The sequence below is a fragment of the Zingiber officinale genome, chromosome 9B (assembly GCF_018446385.1).
Source record: "Zingiber officinale cultivar Zhangliang chromosome 9B, Zo_v1.1, whole genome shotgun sequence".
NCBI classification, from domain to species: Eukaryota; Viridiplantae; Streptophyta; class Magnoliopsida; order Zingiberales; family Zingiberaceae; genus Zingiber; species Zingiber officinale.
Genome location: NC_056003.1, coordinates 2,743,421 through 2,767,932, shown reverse-complemented (window position 1 = coordinate 2,767,932; position 24,512 = coordinate 2,743,421). Strand labels below are relative to the sequence as shown.

Here is a 24,512-nt window from a genome sequence, read left to right as displayed (position 1 = left end):
AGTTTCAACATTACCTAAGCATCGACGTTGAGAACCACAAGAGAAGTAGGAGAATCAGGAGTATTTGTGAGAGATAGTCGGCGGGTGATGTCGTCGGCGGTAGCCATTGTAGAAGGCTGCTGGAGCCGGCGATTGATGTCATCGGCGACAACCATTGTAAAGGCGGCTGGTAGGTATTGTGGAGAAAAGAAAGAAAGAAAGAGAAGAAAAAAAGGTTGCTATTAAACTTAGAGCTCTGATACCTTATTGACGATAGAATTCACACGTATTATTCATGATAGCATATGGTATATATAAATATCATTACAAGTGAAAATAAGAAAATACATAAATTAGGAAAACAATAAGTATTTCCTAATAATAATTATTCTCTAATAACTAGGAAACAAATAACTATTTTCTAATAATAATTATTCCCTAATGACTAGGAAACAAATAACTATTTACTTATAATAATTATTTCCTAATAGTTTCATTGTTATTTATCATGAGAATAGAAAGCATGATAGGATTAAGGAGAAATATGTAGCATATCTGCTAAGACAACTCAACCTAAAGTTAGGAAGGTAGATAACCACTTAGGCAATAACCCTAAGGATTTTAGGTGCATGCCTAAGCGAAAGAAAAATCAAGATTTTAATGAAAAATCTAAGGTTAAGGAGTAAGGAAAATCAAGTCTTGAGGTCAAGACTTGATAAATTAGAGAGAGCCCTTAGAAAAATCACACATGAAGAACAAGGGTCCAAGAAGAAAAACCTAGGTTTAGGAATGCGAGAGCCATCTAATAACCATAGAGGTTTGGGATACAAACCCAAAGCCAAGAAGAATGTCCTTTCTTATCATAGGGTTCCATATAGCTATGGAACTAACCCTAAGTCTAGGGGTCAAACTAAGGTTACAAGGGATGTCATCCCTAGAATTAATCTTGAAAAAGCCAATGTGACTAAGACTTCTAAGAAGTCAAAGAAAGTCACCAAGAAGGTGACAAGGGAAACTATCTCTAGAGTTGATCTAAGTGAGTCAAGTGTGACCAAGACTTCTAAGAAACCTAGAAAGGTCATTAGGAAGGTATCTAGGGAAGTCATCCCTAGTGAACACCTAGAACATCTAAGGAGCATCAATCGGTTTTAGGTTCTTAGGAGTGTGTTCTCTACACCCTAGATGGGTTTAGAGAGTATCAACTCTAATTGGAAGGGTAGTTAACCCAACCTTAGTGAAGTTGACACTTGAAAAGAATTTTCAAGGTAGTTATACTCCTTGAAAATGAGAAAGTTTAAATGCTTACTTTTTGGAAGAGTAAAATATGTCAAAATTTGAAAAATTGGATTTAATTAAAATTGACACAAATAAGAAAAACTAAATAAATGTCAAGTTAGGATTTTGACATTTTCTTAAGAAGATAAGAGCAATCTAGGAGTAATTTTTAATTTAGCATATAATTAGAGATATTTAAATAGATAATTTAGGTATATTTATTTATGCTAAATTTTCATGATTGTTTTCCCATCATATGCCATAACATCATATTTTGCATTCATTTTTATTATAAAAATATACAAAAATACCATGTCATGTCATACATATATCATGTAGATAAAAGTGTTTTTCTTTTTAAAAATATTCATTTTGATGTATGTCATAAATCATCATGCATTATTTTAAATTTCTTGTAATTAAGAACAATGTCATTTACCAATAAGAGGTGGTAAAGAAATTTATCAACAAGTGACATTCTAGGTGGATGATCAATTTAGTATGCCTATATATATATACACAATCCCTAGTTTAGGGTAAAATCAAAATCTACATCTCACAAAGACTATAAGTTAACTTATATGCATTTAGTGCACATTAAATACAAGTGATATGTTAGGATGATGAACAAAGCTCAAGATGTTGATTTAGTGCATCTTTTTGAGATTTTAATTTCATCAAAACATATAGTTATGTGTTATCCAATCACGGGGAAAGTAAATGTACAAGTCATGTGCATTTAGCCCAAAGATTGTGGTTGAAAATTTGATTTTGAAAATGATTTCAAAATACTTTTGGAAAACCTTGGTGAAAACTATTTATTGATAGTAATCACCATTGGAAAGTTAGACACAAACTTGGAAGAAACATTGAAGTCTTCAAGAGTTTCTAATTTTGTGTCAATATTTGAAAATAAGATGTATTTTCTTAGAAAACTATGTTTCCATGATAGTATATGTCTTGAATAATGTCTACAAGAAATTTTATGGTTTTTAGAATTTTGTAGAAATTTTTAGGTATTTTTAAAATTCGGCTAAAATCGATTTCAGAAATCAGAAATGGTAATCGACTAAGCTAGTCGATTACCATATCATAATCGATCAAGTTGATCGATTAGGCAAATTTCTGTGAGCACAGTAGCTCACAAAATCGATTACAACAATAGATTAATCTCCGTGAATCGATTGAATCCCAACTTCAGTTGATTACGGCTGGTCTTAAGTGATTAAGGGCTTGGTTTAAGCGCCTAAGTCCCTGATTTCAACTTAAATAAGTTTATTTAAGTTGAATAAGTCATGTTAACCATCCTTAACCCTATGAAACTCAACTTTAAACATTTTAGGATAGTTTTCATGATGAGATCAAAAAGGAATGGTTAAGAAGGACTAAGTTGAAGTTTAGGATGAGGTTTGCATTCAATATTGATATTTGAACATCAAAATTTTAAATTTTAGATTTTCTAAAGGTTTAGAAACTCCAAGTCATTGTTGGTGCAATGATAGAAGTTTGGGCATATTTTGAGGAGGAGCTACTCCTTAAAGACATGAAAATAAATTTTTTGACACCAAGGAAGGTTGTCAAACCTTCGCAATTGTGAATGTCAAGGGTGAGCATTGGAGAAAATGAGGGTATAGGATCTTCATTGTTGTGTTGTGCACAACATATGAGGTTGTGAACAATAAATGGATAACTTTTCAGGGGGAGAGTTTTTGATATGTGCAAAAAGGGGAGAATATAGAGTTTAAGTTAGACCTTCATTATCTAAAGGGGGAGTTTGCCCTCTAAGAAAGAGAGAAAATGAAGGAACCCCTAATTTATGTTTTGGCATGAAGAAGAAGTTGTGACTATGAGATTAGTTTAACTTATATATATTGTCAAATGTCAAAAAGGAGGAGATTGTTGGTGCAATTTTCCTAAGTCAAGGTTGACCAGTTTGACTAAGCTTGAGTTGACTCAAGCTTGAGTATTGATATTTGAGTTTTGATGTTTGATAATGTACGGAGATTGCAATTGCAATTGTCCGATTGGGGAGATTATTGGTGCAATTATTCAATGGTCAAGGATTAACCAGTTTAATGAGAAGAAGAGTTAAATAGATCAAGATTGACTGAATATTTGATTGGAAAGTCCAACGAGAAGGTTGACAGAAGATGAAAATCCAAGTGGGTCAGTGTTGACCAAACACTTGGTATGGAAAGTCCTAGTAAGTGAAGCGAGACAAAAGAAATGTCCTAATGAGTAAAACTAGGTAGATAGAAGCTCTAGTGAATGAAGCCAAGGAGTTGGAAAGTCCTGGTGAGTGAAGCCAAGCAGAAGAAAAATCCTAGTGAGTGAAGTCAGGCAGATGGAAAATTCTAATGAGTGAAGCTAGGCAGTTGGAAAGTCCTGGTGAGTAAAACTAGACAGATGGAAAGCCCTAACAGAATAAGTTAGCATTGATTTCAAGTTTCCACTGCGCAAAATCAAGTCAACCAAGAAATTGAAGTGAGTCATCCCCCCCCCCCCCCCCTCCTCTTAACTCAACCGATCCTAACAGATTGACCTCACTCTAATACCAATTGTTAGGATACGTATGAGCTAAGGGGGTGAATAGATTCATTTACTTCTTTAAACTTGATGTATAGTGGAAAACTTGAAGCGAAGACTCCACAATACTAACATTTGGATTTTACTTGGAATCTACCTCCTGGAGGTGACTAATTCAAGGCACCACTCCTTACACTCATAGCTTCACTATGAATGCCTCCTCAGAAATCTTTTGGAGATGGAGAAGCCTCATACATTTATTCTCACAAGAATACAATAAGCACAATAAAATACACAAGTGAAAATAAAAGTAAACACTTTACAATGAGATATTGCTTAGCTTGCTATCTTATTGCTTGGAAATATCTCTTGATTGGTTGAAAATGTAGCAGCATTTCGCTTCTAACTTCTCAAGAATTGGCACCTTCAAAAGTTCATAGAATCCCCTTTTCTAAGGGTTCTCTCAGGCTGAAAATTTTCTCTCAATCGATTGACCTTATCCCAAATCAATTACCACATTGTATCAGATCACTTAAACCTACAGAACGACTCTTTTTCACCTGGACAATCGATTAGTAAGTCATACTAATCAATTTTCCCAATCGATTCTAAAGTTTTCTGTTCTCACACAAAAAATACCTCCAATCGATTAACCTGATCGATTGCTTTAGCCTCGTCCCATCAATTCCAGGCCTTTCTATTTTCAGAGAGAACATTACTTAATTGATTGTCCTAATCGATTGATATTGCTGGGATTGATTGTCTCAATCGATTTCAACCCCTTCTATTTTCACGAATCAACCTTCCAATCAATTGGTGATTAGTGTCGCTTCAATCGATTAGGTCAATCTATCTGAGCAGCAAAATCTAAAATTTCGGATTTAGAGTTTATCAATTGATTGGCACATCCTCCCAATCGATTAGTAACCCTAAATTCAACCTTTCCAAGGCGGACTTCACATCTTGCTTGGCATCTAGTTGACCTCAACCTACCAGAACTTGTTCTGTCCAACATTTAGTTATACGTGACCTGTTGGGACTTATCGTTGCCTAGTATTCAGTTAGCTTTGACCTGCTAAAGCTTCCTCAATAAGTGTTCGGTCCTTTTTGACCTATTTAAACTCTTCCCTTGCCAACCTTTCCATTAGATTTTCAATCACCAAGCGTCTGGTTCTTCATGAATTACTTAGACTTTTTCCTTGCCTAGCCCCGCTAGGACTTCCATTGCCTAGTTTTCAACTAGGTGCCTAGTTCTCAACTAGTTCTTCCATTGCCTAACCCCGTTAGAACTTTTACTGCGTAGTCTGGTTAGCATCTTTCATTACCTAACCTCCAGTTAGGACTTTCCCGGTCAAATATCTTATCATCCCTTAACCTACGTGACTTCTCTCCCACACATTATCTAACATCGAAACTCAAGCTCTAACCAACTCAAGCTTAGTCAAACATATCAACTTTAATCTGACGACGATTGCATCAACATTATATTTTATAATTAAATGCTATTAAGTTTATAATGTATAATTATATATTGTTGCTAAAAATAAAAAGAGAATAGCAAAAAATATAGCAAATAAAGTAATTAGACAAATTACTCATACAATCTTTAAATGCTATTAAGTTTTATAAGTTATAATTATATATTAATTAAATTTCTTCCATTTACATTTTAAAGAAGGAAATTTCAAATACAAAGTGACAATTTCATTAATCACTCAAATACATCCCATATATAACGGACCAATTTTAGCTTTCAATTTCCGATTTAGAATCCAATTCAATATTAAAAAACAAGTAAACTAGTCTTCTCAGACTCGAAGCTGAACCTAAATTGCATACTGTTACATTTAATTGAATGTCTTTTCTCCTACCACTTACCAAACCCTAGCAACAAACAATCCATTTGGTGGATAGAGAGAAGAGACAGAAAGTATCAAAAGGGTTGGCTGTGTTGTGTTTCCCATATGGTTCAAGTGGTAATAATTGGCTCAACTTTGATGTCTCAACACTCATTGAGTTGGTGATACAACACCTGATCTGTCTCCCAAACCCAATGCTCATGACAAAACTAATAAGTATGATTATTCGATTTGCAAAATCTTTCGGTTGGTCCAATTTTAAAAGCACTTATTTTAACAAAGAAAGGAAGATGATTAGCCTTCGCGGGTTGCTTGTTTGCACTTATTTTATCGGGATGAGCTAGTGTAAAAATAAAATTTATCTTTAATTTATTTCTTCAAAATTATTTTTGCTGTGATATTTTTTTCCTTGTTTGCATTGATACTACTTCTCTTTTATGGTTTGATTGAATAAACAAGTGCTAATTAATATTTTTTAGCTTTAGCTTTTGTATGGTTGTTGATTTTATTAAGTTTGTATATTTAAGTGTCTTAACAACAGTGATTTGCTTTTTTATTTAAAATATTTTATAGTAATTTTAAAAGTGTCCATTTATTCAACCCAAATCAGCTAAATTGAAATTAGATTAAAAGTAAATTGAAAATTATATAATAATTATATCAAAACTTCACCTTTGAAGAAAAAAAAACTTTCCAAATTGTTTTCTTGAATTATTAGCTGAGTAGAAAAGGCTTCCTAAGTTAGAAAATCATTTTCATGTCACAAAATGCAAAAACAAAAAACAAAAAACAAAAAACAAACTGATACATCACTTATTGTCATTGGAGATTATTACTATCAATTGCTATCATCTATATAATTTTGTAAAATAGTTCAACATTTTCAATAATTTATTAGCTATATATATATGCCCTCAATTATTCTTGTCTCTTATGTAGAGTTAATTGGTAATTTTTTTTTATTTATATTCTTAAATATTTGAAAGCTGTAATTAATATTTGATGATATTTTGTTTTTTTATATGGCAGATATAAAACCTTTTCCAAAAGATTAGGCAGCCTCCTAAAAGTTGCAAGACAACTTTTTGCCTTTATAAAACTTTCAAAATGAGGGAAGAATAAACATATTTGAAATAATTAGTATCGTATCATATCTTATTTATTTATTTCAATCTCTATATAGTTTTTTCTCAAGAAAAAAAATGTTTATATTTTATAATTTTTAGGTGAAAAAATAAAGTTAATGTTTATATTTATATATAAAGATTGGGCAATTATCCGATAAGGAATGAAAATATAGATAACATGATTGAGATTGATGATCATTTTTTATGAAAATGATAGGATAACATAATTTTTAAAAAAAATCCTTAAACTTAATTATTATATAGATTAAGATAAGACTAAGAAAAAGTTAAAATTATATATATATATATATATGGTAAAAATGATCGATTATATTTTTGATTTAATTAAATGTTTATCTTTTTGCAACATTAAGTGTTGTTCGTGAGCTGTAATTAAGCCAATATATATATATGTGGTAAAAATGATCGATTATATTTTTGATTTAATTAAATGTTTATCTTTTTGCAACATTAAGTGTTGTTCGTGAGCTGTAATTAAGCCAATAAAGGTATTGTGGGAGTCCCCGCTTACTTTGGCTTTTTGTTAAAAAAATTATTTAATTTTTTATTGCTTCTTTTGCAAGCAAGACAACAACACAGCGAAGCAAAGTCTCATTTTATTAACTATATAGTACAATATGTGGGAAATAAACAAATGGACCACATTGAAATGACACTACTGCCATTGTTTCGTCGAGCTTGGTACATCGGATCCAAAGAGCCGCAAGCACATGTGGGCAAGCTCAATCAAGTTTGACAATGCCGATCAACTACATGGTCGGGCTCAAGCATGGTCAAACTCAATGAAATAACCGACAAGCCATAGTGAGTTCAATGATATCAATTGGAGCAAAGGTAACATAGGGACCCTTCTAAGATGACTTCATACTCTTTTAGGATATTTATCCTAATACAATAACTTTTTATATGAGAAAGTTAGACATCTAACGAGACATTTAATACCCGTTGAGAATTGACTTCAAGATTAAAATATTATTCATGTAAATATGAATTGTATGATCAATGTCGAAGCCAAAAATTTTATAGCCTTAGAGATGATTTAAAACCCCTAGACTACATTCCTCTTTCTCACACGTTCTTTGTTTCTGTTACAGCTCTTCCTCAATATTGTTGAGCCCCAGACTAAATCTCGAGTAGGGGCTCTGCCCTTGTATACGGTGACAGTAGATAAGAATATATGATTCAATTTTCTAAATATAAAACTACCTATATTTTTAAAAGTAGTTATTTTAAATAGAGAAGTTGTAAAATATATATATAAAGATTTTTAATAGTATATTATTCGACCTCCTCTTCTATTTTTTGTTTTTATTGAAATAAAAATATAATTAATTGTATTTTAGTGATCAGTACTATTTTTAATTGGACAGTCCAATGGATGAAATTATCAATGTAAGATTTCAAGAAAAGATATATTAAACTAAGTTTTATCTTGTTTAATGATCTCTAGATTATATGCAACAATTTTATCTAAAATTCCCCTTTATTTATGTTTTTTTTTATATTGTTGGGAATAATTAGAGTTCTATATTAAAAATATATATAATGAATTTAAAATATAAAAAATATCTATTAGTATAAGATATTTTAGGTAGACTTTAAAAATAAATTTATATGGATTTAAATTTAAAGTGAAGAATACAATACAGGGTAGAAATATGTGCTTTCTTTTTCTAACATATATTACTTTTCATTTTTTTCATGTAAATATTTATATTTTTCTATTTATATAATCTCACGAACCTAAACCCATCCATGGACATGTTCTACAGTTCTTGTGCTATTTGTCTCCATGCAACTAACAATTCCAGCAATTTGGAGCAACTAAATTTCACATAAAAAACAGCAACAAAAAATGCTACCACTCATAGCTGCTGCCGTGCTGCGATTGTGATCCATTGAAACGAAAGCTACAGTTGCAATCAAAATTTTGTCTTTACAAACAATAAATATTAATTTTCTGGTTGATTTCCTTTGTATCCAATCTTTTGGAGCAACTGGTTGGTAGCATTTCATGTTACAGCAGTTTGTGATTGTGAACCATGAATCAGACCACACACAGCAATATTTATCTTTTGTCTGCATTAAAGTTTACCATTGTTTTTTTTTTCTCATTTGATTTAATTTAAATAAAAAAATATATAGATATGAATGGAGACTACTTTTCATACGAAGAATCTCTGTATTTAGTTTTTTTTTTCTTTGTTTGAAGAATTCAGTTAATAATTTTGCTTGGTCTTGTCTTGTTAAAAAATATGATGTGCCAACTATCAACATGGTCTATATTTTTTTAAAGTTTCTGATGCCATTAAAACTATAATTTTAGTTTTCTTATATAAAAAAGAGTTCTTTGGCATTGAAACCATGCCAATTGGATTCACACAGAGTATTATAATTTGTTGGAAGAATTTTTGTGAAGTAGACAGTAGAGAAAATCTTATTGCTGGCGATTTAAAATTTGTTTCGCGATATTGTAAAGGCGAACTTTATTGAAAGTGCTTGATGACATGCGTCAGTGTAAGAAAAGGCAGAAGCGTTCACCGAAAGATGAGACTTTTGCTGGAACAGAACGAGAATGGTGATTGGTACAGATCAGCAAACGACCTGTGACGACGGTATTCTGGGGAAACAAGTGTCTTCCAAAATTATCCTCTTTTCCTTTGGAGGTTGTGGCTAATCTAATCTGATGAATTAGGCGTGAGATGAGTCGAGTACAGTGAAGCGAAAGCAAAGACAAAAACCATCAAAGCAAAGCAGCCAGCAAAAGCCGACCCTGCCCTGGAAAAAGAAATCAGGGTCCAAAAGCAGCCATTGTTCTCCCTCGCGCTGTAGAAAAAGATGAGAGCACGATAGAGAAAGAGAGAGCGACAAAGGGTGGGAGGAGGGAGGGAGGGAGGGAGGACAGGAGCGCCTGGCGTGGGGATTCCTTCCAGGGAACGCTTCCTCCCAGCGTCAAGAAGCACGATTATTGGACGAGCAGTCCCGGTCTTCTCCTTCTTCCCGAAGTACGCCTCTAGTAGGAAAGGCGTCGCTTTTGGGGGTCGCCGATCTGCCTTTGACGAAATCTGGATTAGAGCAGATGTAAAGATCTCCACTTGGTGTGTTTTCTGCAAGCGAGAGTGCCACAAGGATCAAAAGATTGAATCCTTTTTTTCGTTTGCGTGTTCTGTTTCGGACAGTTACCCTGGTTGGGGAAAAAGGGATCCTTTTGTTTCCTTCTTCGAGGTTTACAGTCGATTTGATGCTTGTTGGTTTGCTCTTCTTGATCATTTTCTTCCTTGGATGCGTGCATAGTTTGAAAGCTCGAAGTTGATTGGGAAAGTGAGGGCTCCTTCGTGTCCTTATCACTGCATAAGGCATCAAAACGATTAAGCAATTTTGTGGTTTGAGTATAGAAGTGTACATAGCGAAGCTTGGTTTTTGGATTTGGATTCTTTGCTTTTGAGTTGCATTTTACTGAGTGACGCAGACTGGAACTAGTTGTGATTTGGATTCAGATTTGATGTTAGGCTGCGTTGGTTCTGAAGCTTTGTTCATTGTTACTCTATGATTTGAAGAATTTGGTGGGTTGGTGATCAAGATCTGATAAAATATGAGGAAAGGTTTGAAGTTTAGTTGACAGCAGAAGAAAATTTGTCTGACTGACTCCAAGTTCTGTAATTTGGCAGAGGAGAAACAAAAAATAAAGCTGTTATTTACAAGCCTCCGTCTCTTCAAACCAGATTTCTGTTTTCAGGTATTAATATATACTAATCGTAATAATTGTTCTAATAGATGCATGCCTTTTATAACAAGTTATTTGATAAGAAGTGAATATTATACAAAAGCCAGAAGAGATCTGCAAAATTTTTGATATAAAATTTCTGTCTAGACTCCAGATATGTAATAGATATTTCTGAAGTTTGGTTGACTCAAACATGTTTGTTTCATGTGTCAATACTGCAATATTTTTCTCCTCATAGTCTGATATATTCGTATATATCCACATTCTCAAAACTTATCGCTTTTTCCTCTATGCATGCTTCAGTTTTCAAGACAATTTTTGAAGAAAGTTAGTGCTAAAAACACCCTTTGGATAATGGCAAAAAGATCGATTAAAAGGCCTCCGCAACTTGAGAAGAACAACGCAGGGTGCTTGTGGCCTTTAATTAGCTTGTTTGACTTTCACAAAAGTCCACCTACTCCGAGGTTACTTTCAGATGTTCGACCTGCAAGTTCTAGACAAGGCAGTAAGTGCTCTTTGTTCATATGATCGTACTATTATCACTAAGCTATTGAAGCATCATCAGTCAATGTCTTTTACTTTGTTGTTGTGTTTTATTCACTGTTTTGGTTATTATGAGATTACATTTAACCTGAATGCAATTACAAGAGCTTGAATACATTCTATAATGCATCCCTAGTTTCGACATACTTATTGCTGTAAAGAAATTTTGCAAAATTAGTTCTTTATGTTATATTGACAAAGATTCTTGTTTTCCTTGCACTTTGGAAAATTCTTTAAATCTTTAGAAAGGATGGTTTGAGAATTTGACTGGATTTGATCCTGTCTGGCGTTGAGAATTTGTTAATGTTTATAGCTTCATCATTTCTCTGTACCATTTGCAGGTAAAGGTGATTCGAAAATTAAACTCGATAAGCCCAGCAGTAACAGAGGTAAATACGAAGATGCCAAGGTAAGTACAGTCGATTTGTCTAGATTTAGAGCATAGTGTTATATTTTCCAATTGGAGAAGTCCATGATTAATAAAATCTTGGATCATGAAAATATATCGTAACTATTACAGCATATATATCATGAAGAAAATGGGAAATGTGTCAACTATGAGTAGATAATTGGAAAACAAACAACTTTCATGTCTCAAGTTCCTGAAGCTCATGCTGAAATGCAAATGCTATTAACTTTTTTCGGAATTTCCAAGACAGTCGGTTAACATTCTCGCTCACCAAATTTAGTTATATACTCTCCTGTCTATCCTTCTAAGTTTGTAATCAATTCTTTGCACGCCATATATTAATGACCCGTGAGGTTTAAAAGATTTACGTCGAGAGATTTCTGATAATGAAAGAAAAAACAATTAAATTAGGATCTTGAGATATTGAGCATTGTCGCCCCTAATCTTGATGGATATCAGACCTGATGCTTTTTCAGAACGTTACTGGAATCAAAGCAAAGGGAGATGATGCAAGCTTTGCTAGTGTTAAAACTCTCATGAAGGAAGAAATGGTTCGAGAAAGAAGCAATAAATACAAGCTGACTTCAGATTCTGATGTTAACAATCAAACTGAGCTTCTGAATTTGGCTGGTCAAGGGTCCGATAAGATTACACTAACCAACGGTTCCTCCCTTGACTCTGATCTCATTGCATTTTTGGTAGAGTTTTACACTTACAAACAATCACACAAAGATATTATTGTCATTGATAATGATAAGATTGACCTGATAGCAATGGTTCAGAAACTGAATGACCATCCCAGTGAGTTTGATTCCCAACTGAACAGAAAGGATTATATTATTTTCAAGGCACTAGCTGATGTTTTTGAAGCTATTGCAAATCAGAAATATGTTGATATGAGGCATCTTTTAGATAATGTTTCACAATCCAAGGAATTCATGGAGGCATTAGAAATTATCAATTCAAATAAGGATGTAGTCTTGAAACTTCTAAAAGATCCTGATTGGGGTATTTACAAATGTCAGGAAGGGGAAGCAGGAAAATTTGACAGTTTTGGATTTGAAAATTATTCAGAAAATGTGCGAATGTTTCAAGAAGATATTATGTGTTCCAAAAAATGTGATCAGCTTGAAAATAAAGATATGGGCCATAACCAACGTAGGCCTAGATTTTTCTGGAGAAAAGACAGATTAAAGGAGAAAGAATCAGAAAAGAAAAGTGTGGATTCAGAAAATCAAACTAGAATGCCTGTTGAAAAACCCACTAAAGCAACGAAAAAGGGGCAAGAAATCAAATCTGTTCAAAACTTATCACATGCATCGCAGAGTAAGACAGGTGGTCATGAGGAAGGTGATAGAGTTATGTCTAATTTTTCTCTTAGGGAGATCAAAAGAAAGATTAAGGGTATAATTGGTGGGAATAAGAAAGAACGACGAGTGATCTCCATGGATGGCATTTTACACAAAATCCCTATTGGGCACAAGGTTCCAGGTGACAAAGAAAAACTGCTCTATAATGACATTGTAGTTGCAAGCTCCAAAAGCAAATTATTGCATGATAAAGAAAAGCCTCCCATTGCCAAGGAAAATGACAGTAAGGTCAATCCAGAAGATTGCAAACCTAGAATCAGCAATGACATCTCTGCAATAAAATCAACGCCTCCCATATATGCAGAAGCGAAGAAGCACCTTGCAGATATCCTTGATACTGAAGGTCAGACAACAAGCTACAAAACAGCACGTGTCTCCAAATCTCTATGCAAACTGTTTTCTATGCATGAGGATGATGCATTATGTATGAAAATGAGTAGCCCAGATGAAAAAGAGGTTGTTTTGCCATCTGAAGAAGCAGGATCTATCCCCTTACAGAAGTTGAAGGAAGAAGATGCAAACAATTCATCAAGCCCATCAAAGCAAAATATGGAGGTTTCATCTTGCCCTGGTGACTATCGGATTGATGAAGCAATTCTTGGCTTAAAAACTGAGTTTGTCGATAAATGTGTCGTATCAGATCCAGACCATGATGGTAATTACGTCTGTCACTAAGTCCTTTCTAAATTAGCTTTCTATTTATACACTTGGATGATCTCTATTTTATACTTCTCAGAAAGTGTGCAAAATGGGGAAAAATCAGATGCAATTAACAATTTATTGACTGACCAATCAGATAATGAAGCTGGTGTTGCAAGTGGAACATCGAATGTAGATTTGGTATGTTTTTTACGGAGAAGATTTACTAAGTTATATATCACATTTCTTTTTGTCTAGTACTGTACACTAGCTCATATTTATATTCCATATCTTTATTTGGATGCATTGGAGCTGCAGGCACACTCTATGATCCAGTCTATACCAACTTCTTTCTGCAAAGAAAACTTGGAGGCTTCTGAAAAGACTACAACGAAGTCAGGGCGGCCAATTCCAGTCTCTATTCTCGAGAAATTCATCCCAGAAGATTTCACCATTCCTAAACTCAGAGCTGCACATCGTATGATATTGTTTATCTTCTCATTTTCTCAGTTCTATACTCTCTATATGAATCAACTGGTTTTGTTGCCAACTTGCAGCTATATTTCCAACAAAAGAAGAAAGAACCACTTCAAGGACATATTTTACGGACAGGAGAGCTAGAGTCAAATACGTTGAAGCTATTTTGGAAGCGTCGGGGTTAAAAACTAACGACTTTTCAAGATGGCATTTGTCAGACAACTTACTTGAGCCATCCATGTTTTATGAAGTTGGGAGTTCATGCTATCCACAGATAGAGGATCCAAAGCTTCTCTTTGACTGTATCAATGAAGCCCTCGAAGAGATACAGGAGAACTTCAAATGCACTCCTTGGGTGTCTTTGCTCTCAGCCAATGTTCCAATTGCGCCCAGAGGATGGAGCCTAAGCAAAGAAGTTAATAGGATTATTGAAAGACATATTCCATTAGACTTTTCAGATTCAATTGATCCTCTAGTAACAAAGGACATGGAGGTTGGAAGTTGGATGGGCCTTCAGTTTGAAACTGAGGCAGCTGTCCTTGAGATATGGGATACTGCACTAGATGATCTAGTGGAAGAAGCTATATTTGATTTGTGGCTTGATCTCTCAGCTGACTGGTGACACTACTTTTGTTCATAGCTGATAATGAAATATGATCATCAAGTTTCAACAATAAACAAAAAGGTGAGCAAGTGCAGTCAACCATGTTTATACTACAATAATCAAAAACTGAAATATGTTAAATCCTTGCCGTACGTAGGAAAGAGTGGATTGATAGAAGTAATAACAGGGTATTTGTTTGTCATTTTTTTTTTGTTTTTCGTGTCGGTTGTTGTTTTACATCCAAATAATGTAACATGATCTTTACTAATTTTAGATTTTGCCTATTGCCCACACTGTTGTGGGGGCTGTAGGAAGCTTGAGTGCATGTGATTTATTTATTGTTGAAACTTTGATGGCTGAGTTGTGTATGGTGTTAGGGTTGAGGTTTTCATATTGTATACTGCTGTATATGCCATTTGAGTTCTATATTTGGTGCATCTCTTCATTTTATCTTTTCCCTTTTATGACCAAAGGATTCTTGATGTTGTGAGTTGTACTTGCATTATCTTAACAAAGTTTGCATTGACTGGAGTGTATTGTGTATTCACACAGATCAGTAAATGAGTTGTGCATAAAAGCAATTTGCTAAGAATTCTGCCACTAAAAAGTTGAGACTCAGTGCATTCTTATTGACAAAAGTACAAGAAGATGAGCTGCAAAAGCTAAAACAAACCATGAAAAGTTCCATGCTTGAAAGAAATTTGCTAAGAATTCTCACTAAAAAGTTAAGATTCAGTGCATGCTTGTTAACAAAAGTATAAGAAGATGAGCACCGAAAGTTAAAACAAACCATGAAAAGTTAATCTTGAAAAAGAAAAAACTTTAGTCCTGTCCATTTAAAACAGACCATAACAATTTGTTGTTGGCCATTATCTTTGCCTAACTGTGTTAAAACGAGAGGACAAAATGACATGATTTTGCAAATGTTAGGAAGAAATTATTAATTTATATATTGCAACTACATGGTCACTTCAATAATCAAATGAAAATGACGTTTGATCTGCCCTTGGTAACAGCAACAAACGGAAGGTACCTGTGCAGTTGCCTTTAGGAAGTTTGGAATGAGGCCAAAACATGGAAGATGAAATCCAATGCAACTACCTGTTCCCCAATAATGTAGAGTGTGGTCTCTGCTTTGAATAAGTTAAGATTCAAGAATCTCGTAATCATAGAGAACAATAGCATTGCATGAGCTATCTTAAACTGAAACTTACATTGTTAGATTAAATACACAATAATCCATTTAAAACCAAAAAATAAAAGAGTAAACTTTTTGCACAAGGAGCTTCTGTTCATGAAAACTACATCATACACAATTATACAACAGTTAACAAATTACACACACACACTAGAAAGCCAGCATGAGCTATCTTAAACTGAAACTTACATTGTTAGATTAAATACACAATAATCCATTTAAACCCAAAAAATAAAAGAGTAAACTTTTTGCACAAGGAGCTTCTGTTCATGTAAACTACATCATACACAATTATACAACAGTTAACAAATCACACACACACTAGAAAGCCAACCAATCTCCGAGCAATCAATACAATAAACCAATAGAAGCTGCATTGAAGAATTGTCACCACACACAAAGGCACGAGAATTGCTAAGCAGAATTAGAGTTTGAGTAATATGTTGAGTTTATCCTGCACCAGTCAAGTTTCAGCCCCCCAAAAATCCCCATATCCTCTTCGGAGCGAACCCGGCCGAGCGATACTTCCCTGCCGTCTCCTCTGTCTTTAGCACTTCTTCGCCTCGCTTAACCTCGACATTCGCCTTCTTCGCTTCTGCTTCTTTGTGGATCGAGGCAATTTTGTTTTTCACTTTCTCTGCATATTGAGCCTTTTTTTTCTCCAGTTCTTCCTGCATGCAGTGTGGACCATTAGCTACTTAGAACAAGTTGAAAATGTGAACTCTGCAGTTTATTGTTTGTATTTGTTGCTGTATAACTAATTAATAAAGCATATCAATTACACTCATGCTGTAACAATTCCATCGTGCATTGATGGAATTCCTTGCTTACCTCTTTCTTTTTATGCGCAGCTTCTACTCCTGCCTTCTTTGAGTTCTCCCAGGCAACAATATCTGCTATCTTCTGGACAGCCCTGCTTGATATTGCAAGTGTTGCAGTAATCATATATACAAAATCATGTACTATATTGATGAACTTCGATCTTCCTACTGTTCACTAAAATTGTGTATAAGCTCCACAAGAATTTAACAGTATCATCAATTACAATTTGATATGAACTTACACTGGACAGCAGGAATTCTTGAAAAAATAAGAAGAACAAACTTACTTATTTTCTGTTTTGACCTTCTCATTTTCCTCCCATGCCTTGATCAAAGACAATCTCTTCTCCGTCAGCACCCTTGCAAGGGTGGCACCTGGAAGGGCAACCTGAAACTGTAAATTTTTTGCTCTTACTTAGAATCATGATTAGTGTGGGCAGTTTGACCTCTGTCAGTTGACCCATAGTCCGCTGAAGGTTCCTCAATCTCTGGAACAGTTAAAAATCCACAAGTCAAGCAAAAAAAAAAAACCCCATAAATATCTATTTGCATATCTGACAGAAATCCACAAGGCCAACCCTGTTGGTCTATTGATCCTTTTTTATTTCTTTATTATTATTTTTTTCAGTTTTTCAAAGTAGGAAGAGGTTCATGGGAAAAACCAAGGCAAAATACGATTAAATGCAAAAAAAAGTAAACCAGATAAAAAGAGGGGGAAACGGAAACAAAAATTATAAAACAACCGTATTTCCGCCCCAAAATAGAAAAAAAAATGCCTTTTTTTTGAGAAAAAAATCTTACTTAGAACGTCAGCGAGGGGCTTGGAGACGTCTGGCTTCTCCTCCGGCGCCGGCACGATGGCCGCCTTCTCCTCCTCGACGTCCTTCACCGTTTCTGGCACCGGCGGAGCCGCCTCCGAAGTCGCTTCCTCCAGCGCCGCCGCCGCCGCCTTCTCCTCCGCCATCTCTGAGACTACAGTGGGATTCGCTCTGCAGGTGAAGGTGTGCAGCTTGAAAGTGGTCAAGCAAAAGCAAGCTGTGGAGTTTAATGGCTTGGCCTCCAATTCCAGTCTTCCACCACCGCACGCCAATAACAACAAAGAGCAAATTGCGAGGGTAGATTTGTAACTCAGAATTAATTTTTTTTCACTTTACTCTTCCTAATTCATATATTTTTATTTTGTGCCTCGTAGACAAATATTATAATTCTCATTTACAATTTGCAAAATGTAAATACAATGCCCTACCTCTCCTTTTGCTTTAAATCTATTTATGATTTCTAAACCTTTCTCCTTTCTCCTTTCTACTTTATTCTTCTTTAAATTGTTTTAAATTTTATATGTTTGAAAGAGCTTGCTTACCTCTCCCTCTCTTTTTCTTCTTCTCATTATTATAATTTAATTATTTGATATTCTTTTATTGTATATTTTATTAACTATCTTTACTTTTTATCATGTGATGATAATTTAATAACCCGTGTAATATATGAAATAGAAAGGATATTAAAATGAGAATATAATTTATTTTTATTAATAATTTAAACTATAAGAGAGTAAAATAAAAAAGGTAAAAAATTACGGGACAAAATCGAAAATTCTCATTTCGAAGCCTACTGGAGCGTTAACTTCAATGTACGAGTGGGTCCAGATTCCACCGGTCCCACCCGCGGAGGCTAGAGATGGGATCTCATGTGGCTAAAATTTAAAATAAATTCGATCCTGCTTTAGTAATTATTTGCTTTTGGAGGGTCTGTAAAGAAAAAACATTGTTAATATTTTTTTTTTAAAAAAAATCTTTTTTAATAATATATTTTTATTGAAATTCTTTATCTTCACAGCGCTGTGATCTGGAATCCGTGGGCGCCGTCAGTCGCTACCAATTAAACGGAACCCCACTTCATCCCTTGACGTTATTGGTGCGTTTTCGTGTTCCGTGTTTCGCTTCGGCATTAGATTTTCCACTCCAAAACGATTAATTATGATTTACTCCACTTTGCATTATTAGCCCCCTCAAAAGTTTTCCTTTCTTAAAGAGATCATATCATATCTTTGATAATAATATTTATATTTAAATTTATTTTTATAAGAGATCGAATCATACCTTTTTTAAAATAAAATAAAATAAATAAATAAATGTGTCTTTTAGTTTATTTATAAAATAATCAAATATGTATTTGTATTAGATTGGGGAGTTGCAGCTTTCGATATCAAGTATGAATTGCAACGGCTTTGTCGGCAGTTGGATTGCCTTTAGATCGGGTTTTGTTTGGATTCTACAAAATATCCACCTCGCTTTAATTGCACCCTCTGATTTAAGTTGCTATCTAACTTAACTTAATTCTGTGGCCATCAAGTGATGTCGAGTTGTCTTCCAGCTTGGGCATGTCCCCATCTCTCTCCTAAACCATATTAAATCAAATCAAGTTGATTAAAAGAGATTCTTATGGAGTCGATAACTATATGATAGATTTCATTGAAATATCCTCTCAAATGGGGCCCTGTTCAGTACCTTATTTATTTCTCCTATTAGTATAGGATGGTCATGAGGGACTCCTAGGATGATGAATTTTACCTTTGTAAAGTTGTAGAAGTTGATTAAAAGATATCTAAAGGTTTAGCTTAGTTTATTAAGATAATAAGGGTGATAATTTAAGAAATTGTGTGAGATAATTGAGTTGATGGTGGTGGATAATTCGATTCAAGCAGATCAAACAAGTTGATATCGCTCAAGAAAGATCCCTCAAAATTATAATTATAATTTGATTTGATTAATGTTGATGCTGGCAATTTAAAAAAGCTACAATAATAAAGAGAGATATGAGCATTATTGGGTTGGTAGATAATGGGCCCCAAATCCAACCCAATAAAATGATCCTAAATTAATGTAGTTTAATTTAAGGCTTAACTTTACGTTTATAATTGAAGACAGCGTATCAAAATAATAATTAATTTAAACTTAAAATAATTTAATTATCAGATCCAAAGATCTAATATACATATATGGTTAATTTAAACCAAATACAAAAAAAAAATATCTTTATAAAAAAATACAAAATATTAAATTAATGGAAAAAAATAAGTTGTTTTTACTATTGTTATTTTGGACAAGCTATTCTTTAGTTTGTAATTCACTTATATGGGAAAATAATTAAAGAAATTAAAACGATTCAAATTTGTAAGTGGTAACCGATTACATTCTAACTGTGTTCTTTAATTAAGATTGATTAATTGTTCATTCTATCAAGAATATGAGAAGATGGAATTATCGGTGATGATGTAGTTGCAATGTTGACCAAATCGTCATACTCCGGAGGTGGAGGGTATGATGAGCTATTTTCTATGTTGATCAAATCGTCAAGAGACATCTGGTCAACGCTACATGTAGTCAGTGATCGGGTTACCCCAGTCCTTGATACCTCGATCTTCGATCCCTGGTACCTCGATCCTTGGTCCCTGGTACCTCGATGCTCGAGGCATGTCCCAAAAATATATAAGCATCCGAATAATAGTAGAGCAATAATATGAATAAAAAATGAGTACGATGATGTACCCTGACTCCGGGGACGTCCTCTGGTAGACCGGTGAATAGATCTTAATGCTCGGCTCGCGGGAGCAAATGGAGATGATGAGCTATCTCATGTTAGCCTCCTCTAATATTAAAATATAATGACAAATATAAATGTCATATATGAAAAGGGAAGCAGTAGCCTCCCTATACCTTGGCCTGCAGGGGCGGGACTTTATATAGCCTGAAGGGTCGGACTGGATGGAGAACTGAGTCAACGTGAAGCCCAGGGCAATGCAGGGTCAAAGGCCACGTGGAGCTAATGAGTTGGAACATATCAACGGCTCAAAGGCCGGAACCACATTGGCTCACCGGTCGGACACCACATCGACTTGAAGGCCGAAGCAGATAAACAACACGGAGCCAGAACAGGTGATACAAAGCCGAAGTGAACCAAGTGGTATAGCGCCGAAATGGAATAGGGACAGCGGACAAGTCTAAGAACCCAAGTGATGGCTGCCTGGAGGGCGGCGGCTATGGAGGAGGTGGAGGTGGCAACCGCTGGAGGTGACATCCGTTGGAGGAGGCAACCGCCAGAAGAGGCGGCTGCCTGGAGGGCGGTGGCTATATAGGAGGTGGAGGTTGTGGTCGCCGGAGGTGGCATCCGTCGGAGGAGGCAACCGCCGGAGGCGGGCTGCTTCCGGCAACAGCGCTGGAGAGGGCCCTAGGTGGCCAACAGAAGCTACTGGAGTTGCACCGGAGGCGGCGGTGCATGGGTTGCGTGGTCTGATCGACAGCGAAGGTGAGTGGCAGATGGCGAAGGAGGCGAGGCGGGGAGCAGCGTTTGGCCTTTGGATGTGATGGCCGCAGCTAGGGAGAGAGGAAGAGGGGAGGGGCGGTCTGGTCACGGAGGCACCAAGCATCGACGGTGGACGATGTTGAAGGCGACGCTCGTGAGAGTGAGGTAGTCTTCAGTGTGAGGCGGCGGCGCTGGAAAAACGCGAAGAAGAGAGAGAGAGAGAGACATATGAGGTTTTCCGGAGAGGTGGCGGCGAGAGCCTCCGGCAAGGTGGCACCGAGCGGGGGCAGCGACATGCGTGCTTCGTGGTTGTGGCGGCGGTGAAAAATACGAAGGCTCCCCCTCTTCATGGCGGTGGAAGCCAAAACGCCCCCTCAAAAAAAACCTTTTCCTCTGCGACGGCCTCCCCCTTAAAACCTCCCTTGGCGGAGAGTAAAATTGAAACCAACTCCTCCTTTGGCGGAGCAAAACCAAAATAAAAACCCTCTCCTTGTGCAAAGACCAAACTGCCCTCCTACTTCTCCATATTTCCCTTTGGGTGGCGCGGATATATCTGCATCACAAGTCTCCCCTGTGAGGAATTGGTGGCCGGCTTGAAGGGGGGTTGGATAGCTAGGCCACCCCCAATTTCGATTCTTCTCTACAAGGTTAGTTACGCAAGCGGAATACGAAAACTAAAGCAATGAAAATAATGAGTAAGAACACAAACGCTAACACGATCGTTTACGTGATTCGGAGATTACTTGCTCCTACTCCACGACGTGTCCTTCAGTTGGACGAACTCTTGATCCTTCGGTGGATCAATCCCCGGCAATCTCCGGCTAGCTCTTACTCCTTCTCGGTGGAGTACAACCTCTCACAAAGCTCTCTTCCTCTTACAAGATGAAGATTTAGATTAGGAGGAAGAGAATGACTTGGAAGCTTTGGACAATTGCTAAGGAGTTATTCAATAAGCATGAGTATTCTCCTTCAAGCCCCAAATCTTCCTATAAATAAGAGGAGAGAGTTGGTCATCATATCAACTCATCTCGACACCAGTCGATTGGCAAAACCATCAGTCGACTGGCGCTACCGTTGGAGGTAGCCAACGACTACTTTGCAGCACCAGCGGTCTGGCAACGGTCATTTACCAGTCGACTGCTAAAATTAGCAGTCGACTGGTAGCTGTTTGCTGAGCGAACAGAATGTTTCTGTTCGCTGTCAGTCGACTGCGCTGTCGACTGCTAAGACTGCACATACACACTTATCCTCTCCGGAGTCACCCTTAAAGTCCTCTTCCTCGGCCTTCGTCCCTCAGATGCACCCGAGCCCGCGGCTCCTCTCCGTGTCATCCTTCACGTTGCCTTGAAGTCCACTTCCCTCGGCTCCACTCCGTTGCTCCTCGTCCGGCGGTCCCTCGGATGTCTTCCACACCATCCTTCATCGACTCAAGGATCCGAGCCCTAGGATGAGCTTCCCAAGTTTAGTTGCACCAAGCTTCTCATGTGTGTTTCACCAAGTCCTGCAAGACTCAAACACACATATCAAACACATATGAAAGTCTAACTTAAACTCTTTGACACACACATCAAAATCATGATCGTACCGATTAAACTTGGGTCGATTGCACCAACAATCTCCCCCTTTTGATGTGTGGCAATTTGTTTAAGTTAGACATTAATAACAACATGAAAATTAAAAGCAATATGTAAACATGAAGTATAATTCCCAAGATCCCCCTTAACATATGCTCTTCAACCTTAATTTTCAAGTTTTGCACACAATTAGATTTCTAACTTAAACCTTCCCATTTCTCCCCCTTTGACACCATCAAAAATTATACCAAACATGTACACATGCCAAGGTATCAATGTGGACTTAAAATTTCCCAAAATTAGCTCTTGACAGTGCTAGAAAACAAGTACCAGTCGACTGCCATCTGTTGCACTCGACTGGCACATTACTAAGCTGAATTTCAGCCTTCCGAAGTCAACTTCAGAAATGCATAAAAAATTCTAAAAAATTCGAAAAATCATGAAATTTTGAACACATATTTCTTATAATGTTCTTTAACAAGGAAAAATATATTTCCATGAAAATTCATCATATTTTTGAAGTTTTGATAAAAACTCAAATACCTTGAAAATCACTCATGTTTGTATCAAATTAAACCTTAGTTTTGAATTCATATGTTTCAAAAATAACTATTCACTATTGATCCTATCCGAACGCTGACTCAACGGACGCTGGGCACGTGGCGCTCTCCGGTTGTTGACGTGGGCCTCCGGCTAGTCGTACGAAGCTCCGGCGAACCTGCACAGAAGTCGGGCCGGGAAGGGGTTCCCGGCGGCAACCCTCCGACGCTCAAGTCAGGCAAGCAAGTAGTGAAAAAAGTGGCTTCGAAGATGTCTCACCCATACCTCCGGCGAAATATGAGGCTCTTTATATAGAGCGATGAAAGAGCTCCTGCACGTCCACCGAGGCGCATACGTGTCCGTAGCCCATACCTCGGTATGTGTCTGTCAGAAAGCTTACCTGACGCCATACTGCTACAGTCCAAGCACGTCGTCGATGGGACAACAGAACACCCCGTTGTCAGACTTGTAGTACGGCCTAGCCATAGGGCTTGACAACTGTCATAAGATGTTCTGGTCCCTCTCTACCGATCACAGGCCAGGGCGTCCGGCCAGCCGGCTGGACAGGGAGTCCATCCGGCCGGCTCTCATCTCAAGCGCTGGCCGGACGGCACTCACATCCCGTCCGGCCTGCCGTTGGCATCGATATGCTGGGGATATTTTCGGCAGGATGCCATGTAGGGACTGTAGCAGTGTCACCTTCTATCAGGCCTTCCGCTCGGCTCTTTGCTACTGCTCAATTGAGCGTCGGAACCCAGACTTCTGTCGGGGCGACTTTTGCCATCGGCTATTCACCAGTCGGCCGGCCGGGAGGTCGGCCCCTCTTTCTCCGATCGGCCACCTGGCCTTTTGACTCCCGCGTGGCATTGACCCCTCAGAATGGGGGTCCCCTGTTCTAACCGCCGGATCACTTGCCTCCCCCTCAAGTCTAGTCGAAGGAGGCGAAGTCCGACTGACTGGACAACAGCCGCTATACTAGTCCGCGCGGCTAGGCATAGAGATGCACATCCGGCCGGCGGTGCCTCGCTCATGCCTTGTATTCCCTTGAAATTCCTATCAAATCCTTCCCCTTACTGCCAATCACGTGCGCTGCGCACGGGAAGGTGCATTCATTAAATGCGACCTGTGTCCTGCTGACACGTGGTAACCCTGCTCTTGTCAGCGTATGGCGGTGGCGTTACCTCCGATGGGACAGCAGCCGTTTGAAATGAATAACTAGATGATAACCTCGTTCTCCGTGACCTGAATCGGACGGCCACGGCCGTTCGACGCTAACGCTATAAATCTCGCGGCCAATTCTCTCCGCCGCCTTCTTGTTTCATCGACTTCGCCCTCACGCTGCTCTCTCTGCTCCAGCGATCCTCATTCTCTGCCTGTTTGGTGCGCTCGCCATCTTCTTCCTTTCCTCGATCTTCCTCGTACCCGTAAGCCTTCCTTTTCAGCTACCCGCCTCCTATATTGCTTCCTTTTGCATTCTATCGGCATTTTCTTTTAATTTTTCTGTCGATTATCGCTTCTGTTTCG

The 24,512-nt window shown here is 37.1% G+C and overlaps 2 protein-coding genes across 3 annotated transcripts; one reads left to right on the top strand and one right to left on the bottom strand.

Moving 5' to 3' along the window:
* The first annotated feature begins 9,662 nt into the window (after positions 1 to 9,662).
* On the top strand, positions 9,663 to 14,979 carry LOC122025355. Of its 2 annotated transcripts, XM_042584160.1 has the most exons (7): positions 9,663 to 10,523; positions 10,815 to 11,016; positions 11,396 to 11,463; positions 11,940 to 13,488; positions 13,570 to 13,673; positions 13,791 to 13,950; positions 14,030 to 14,979. In XM_042584160.1, exons 2-7 carry the CDS (start codon positions 10,866 to 10,868, stop codon positions 14,569 to 14,571), a joined length of 2,574 nt encoding a protein of 857 aa, XP_042440094.1. In that variant the 5' UTR covers positions 9,663 to 10,523; positions 10,815 to 10,865; the 3' UTR covers positions 14,572 to 14,979. The 2 variants fall into 2 exon arrangements, with proteins under 2 accessions (XP_042440094.1, XP_042440095.1); XM_042584161.1 differs by lacking the exons at positions 9,663 to 10,523; positions 10,815 to 11,016 and having other exon boundaries at positions 11,923 to 13,488.
* Positions 14,980 to 15,920: 941 nt separating this feature from the next.
* Positions 15,921 to 17,663, bottom strand: LOC122025034 (remorin-like). The gene is made up of 5 exons (XM_042583791.1): positions 17,374 to 17,663; positions 17,019 to 17,060; positions 16,860 to 16,947; positions 16,583 to 16,664; positions 15,921 to 16,422 (listed from the first exon to the last, which is right to left on the bottom strand). Exons 1-5 carry the CDS (start codon positions 17,534 to 17,536, stop codon positions 16,222 to 16,224), a joined length of 576 nt encoding a protein of 191 aa, XP_042439725.1. The 5' UTR covers positions 17,537 to 17,663; the 3' UTR covers positions 15,921 to 16,221.
* Positions 17,664 to 24,512: the final 6,849 nt, after the last annotated feature.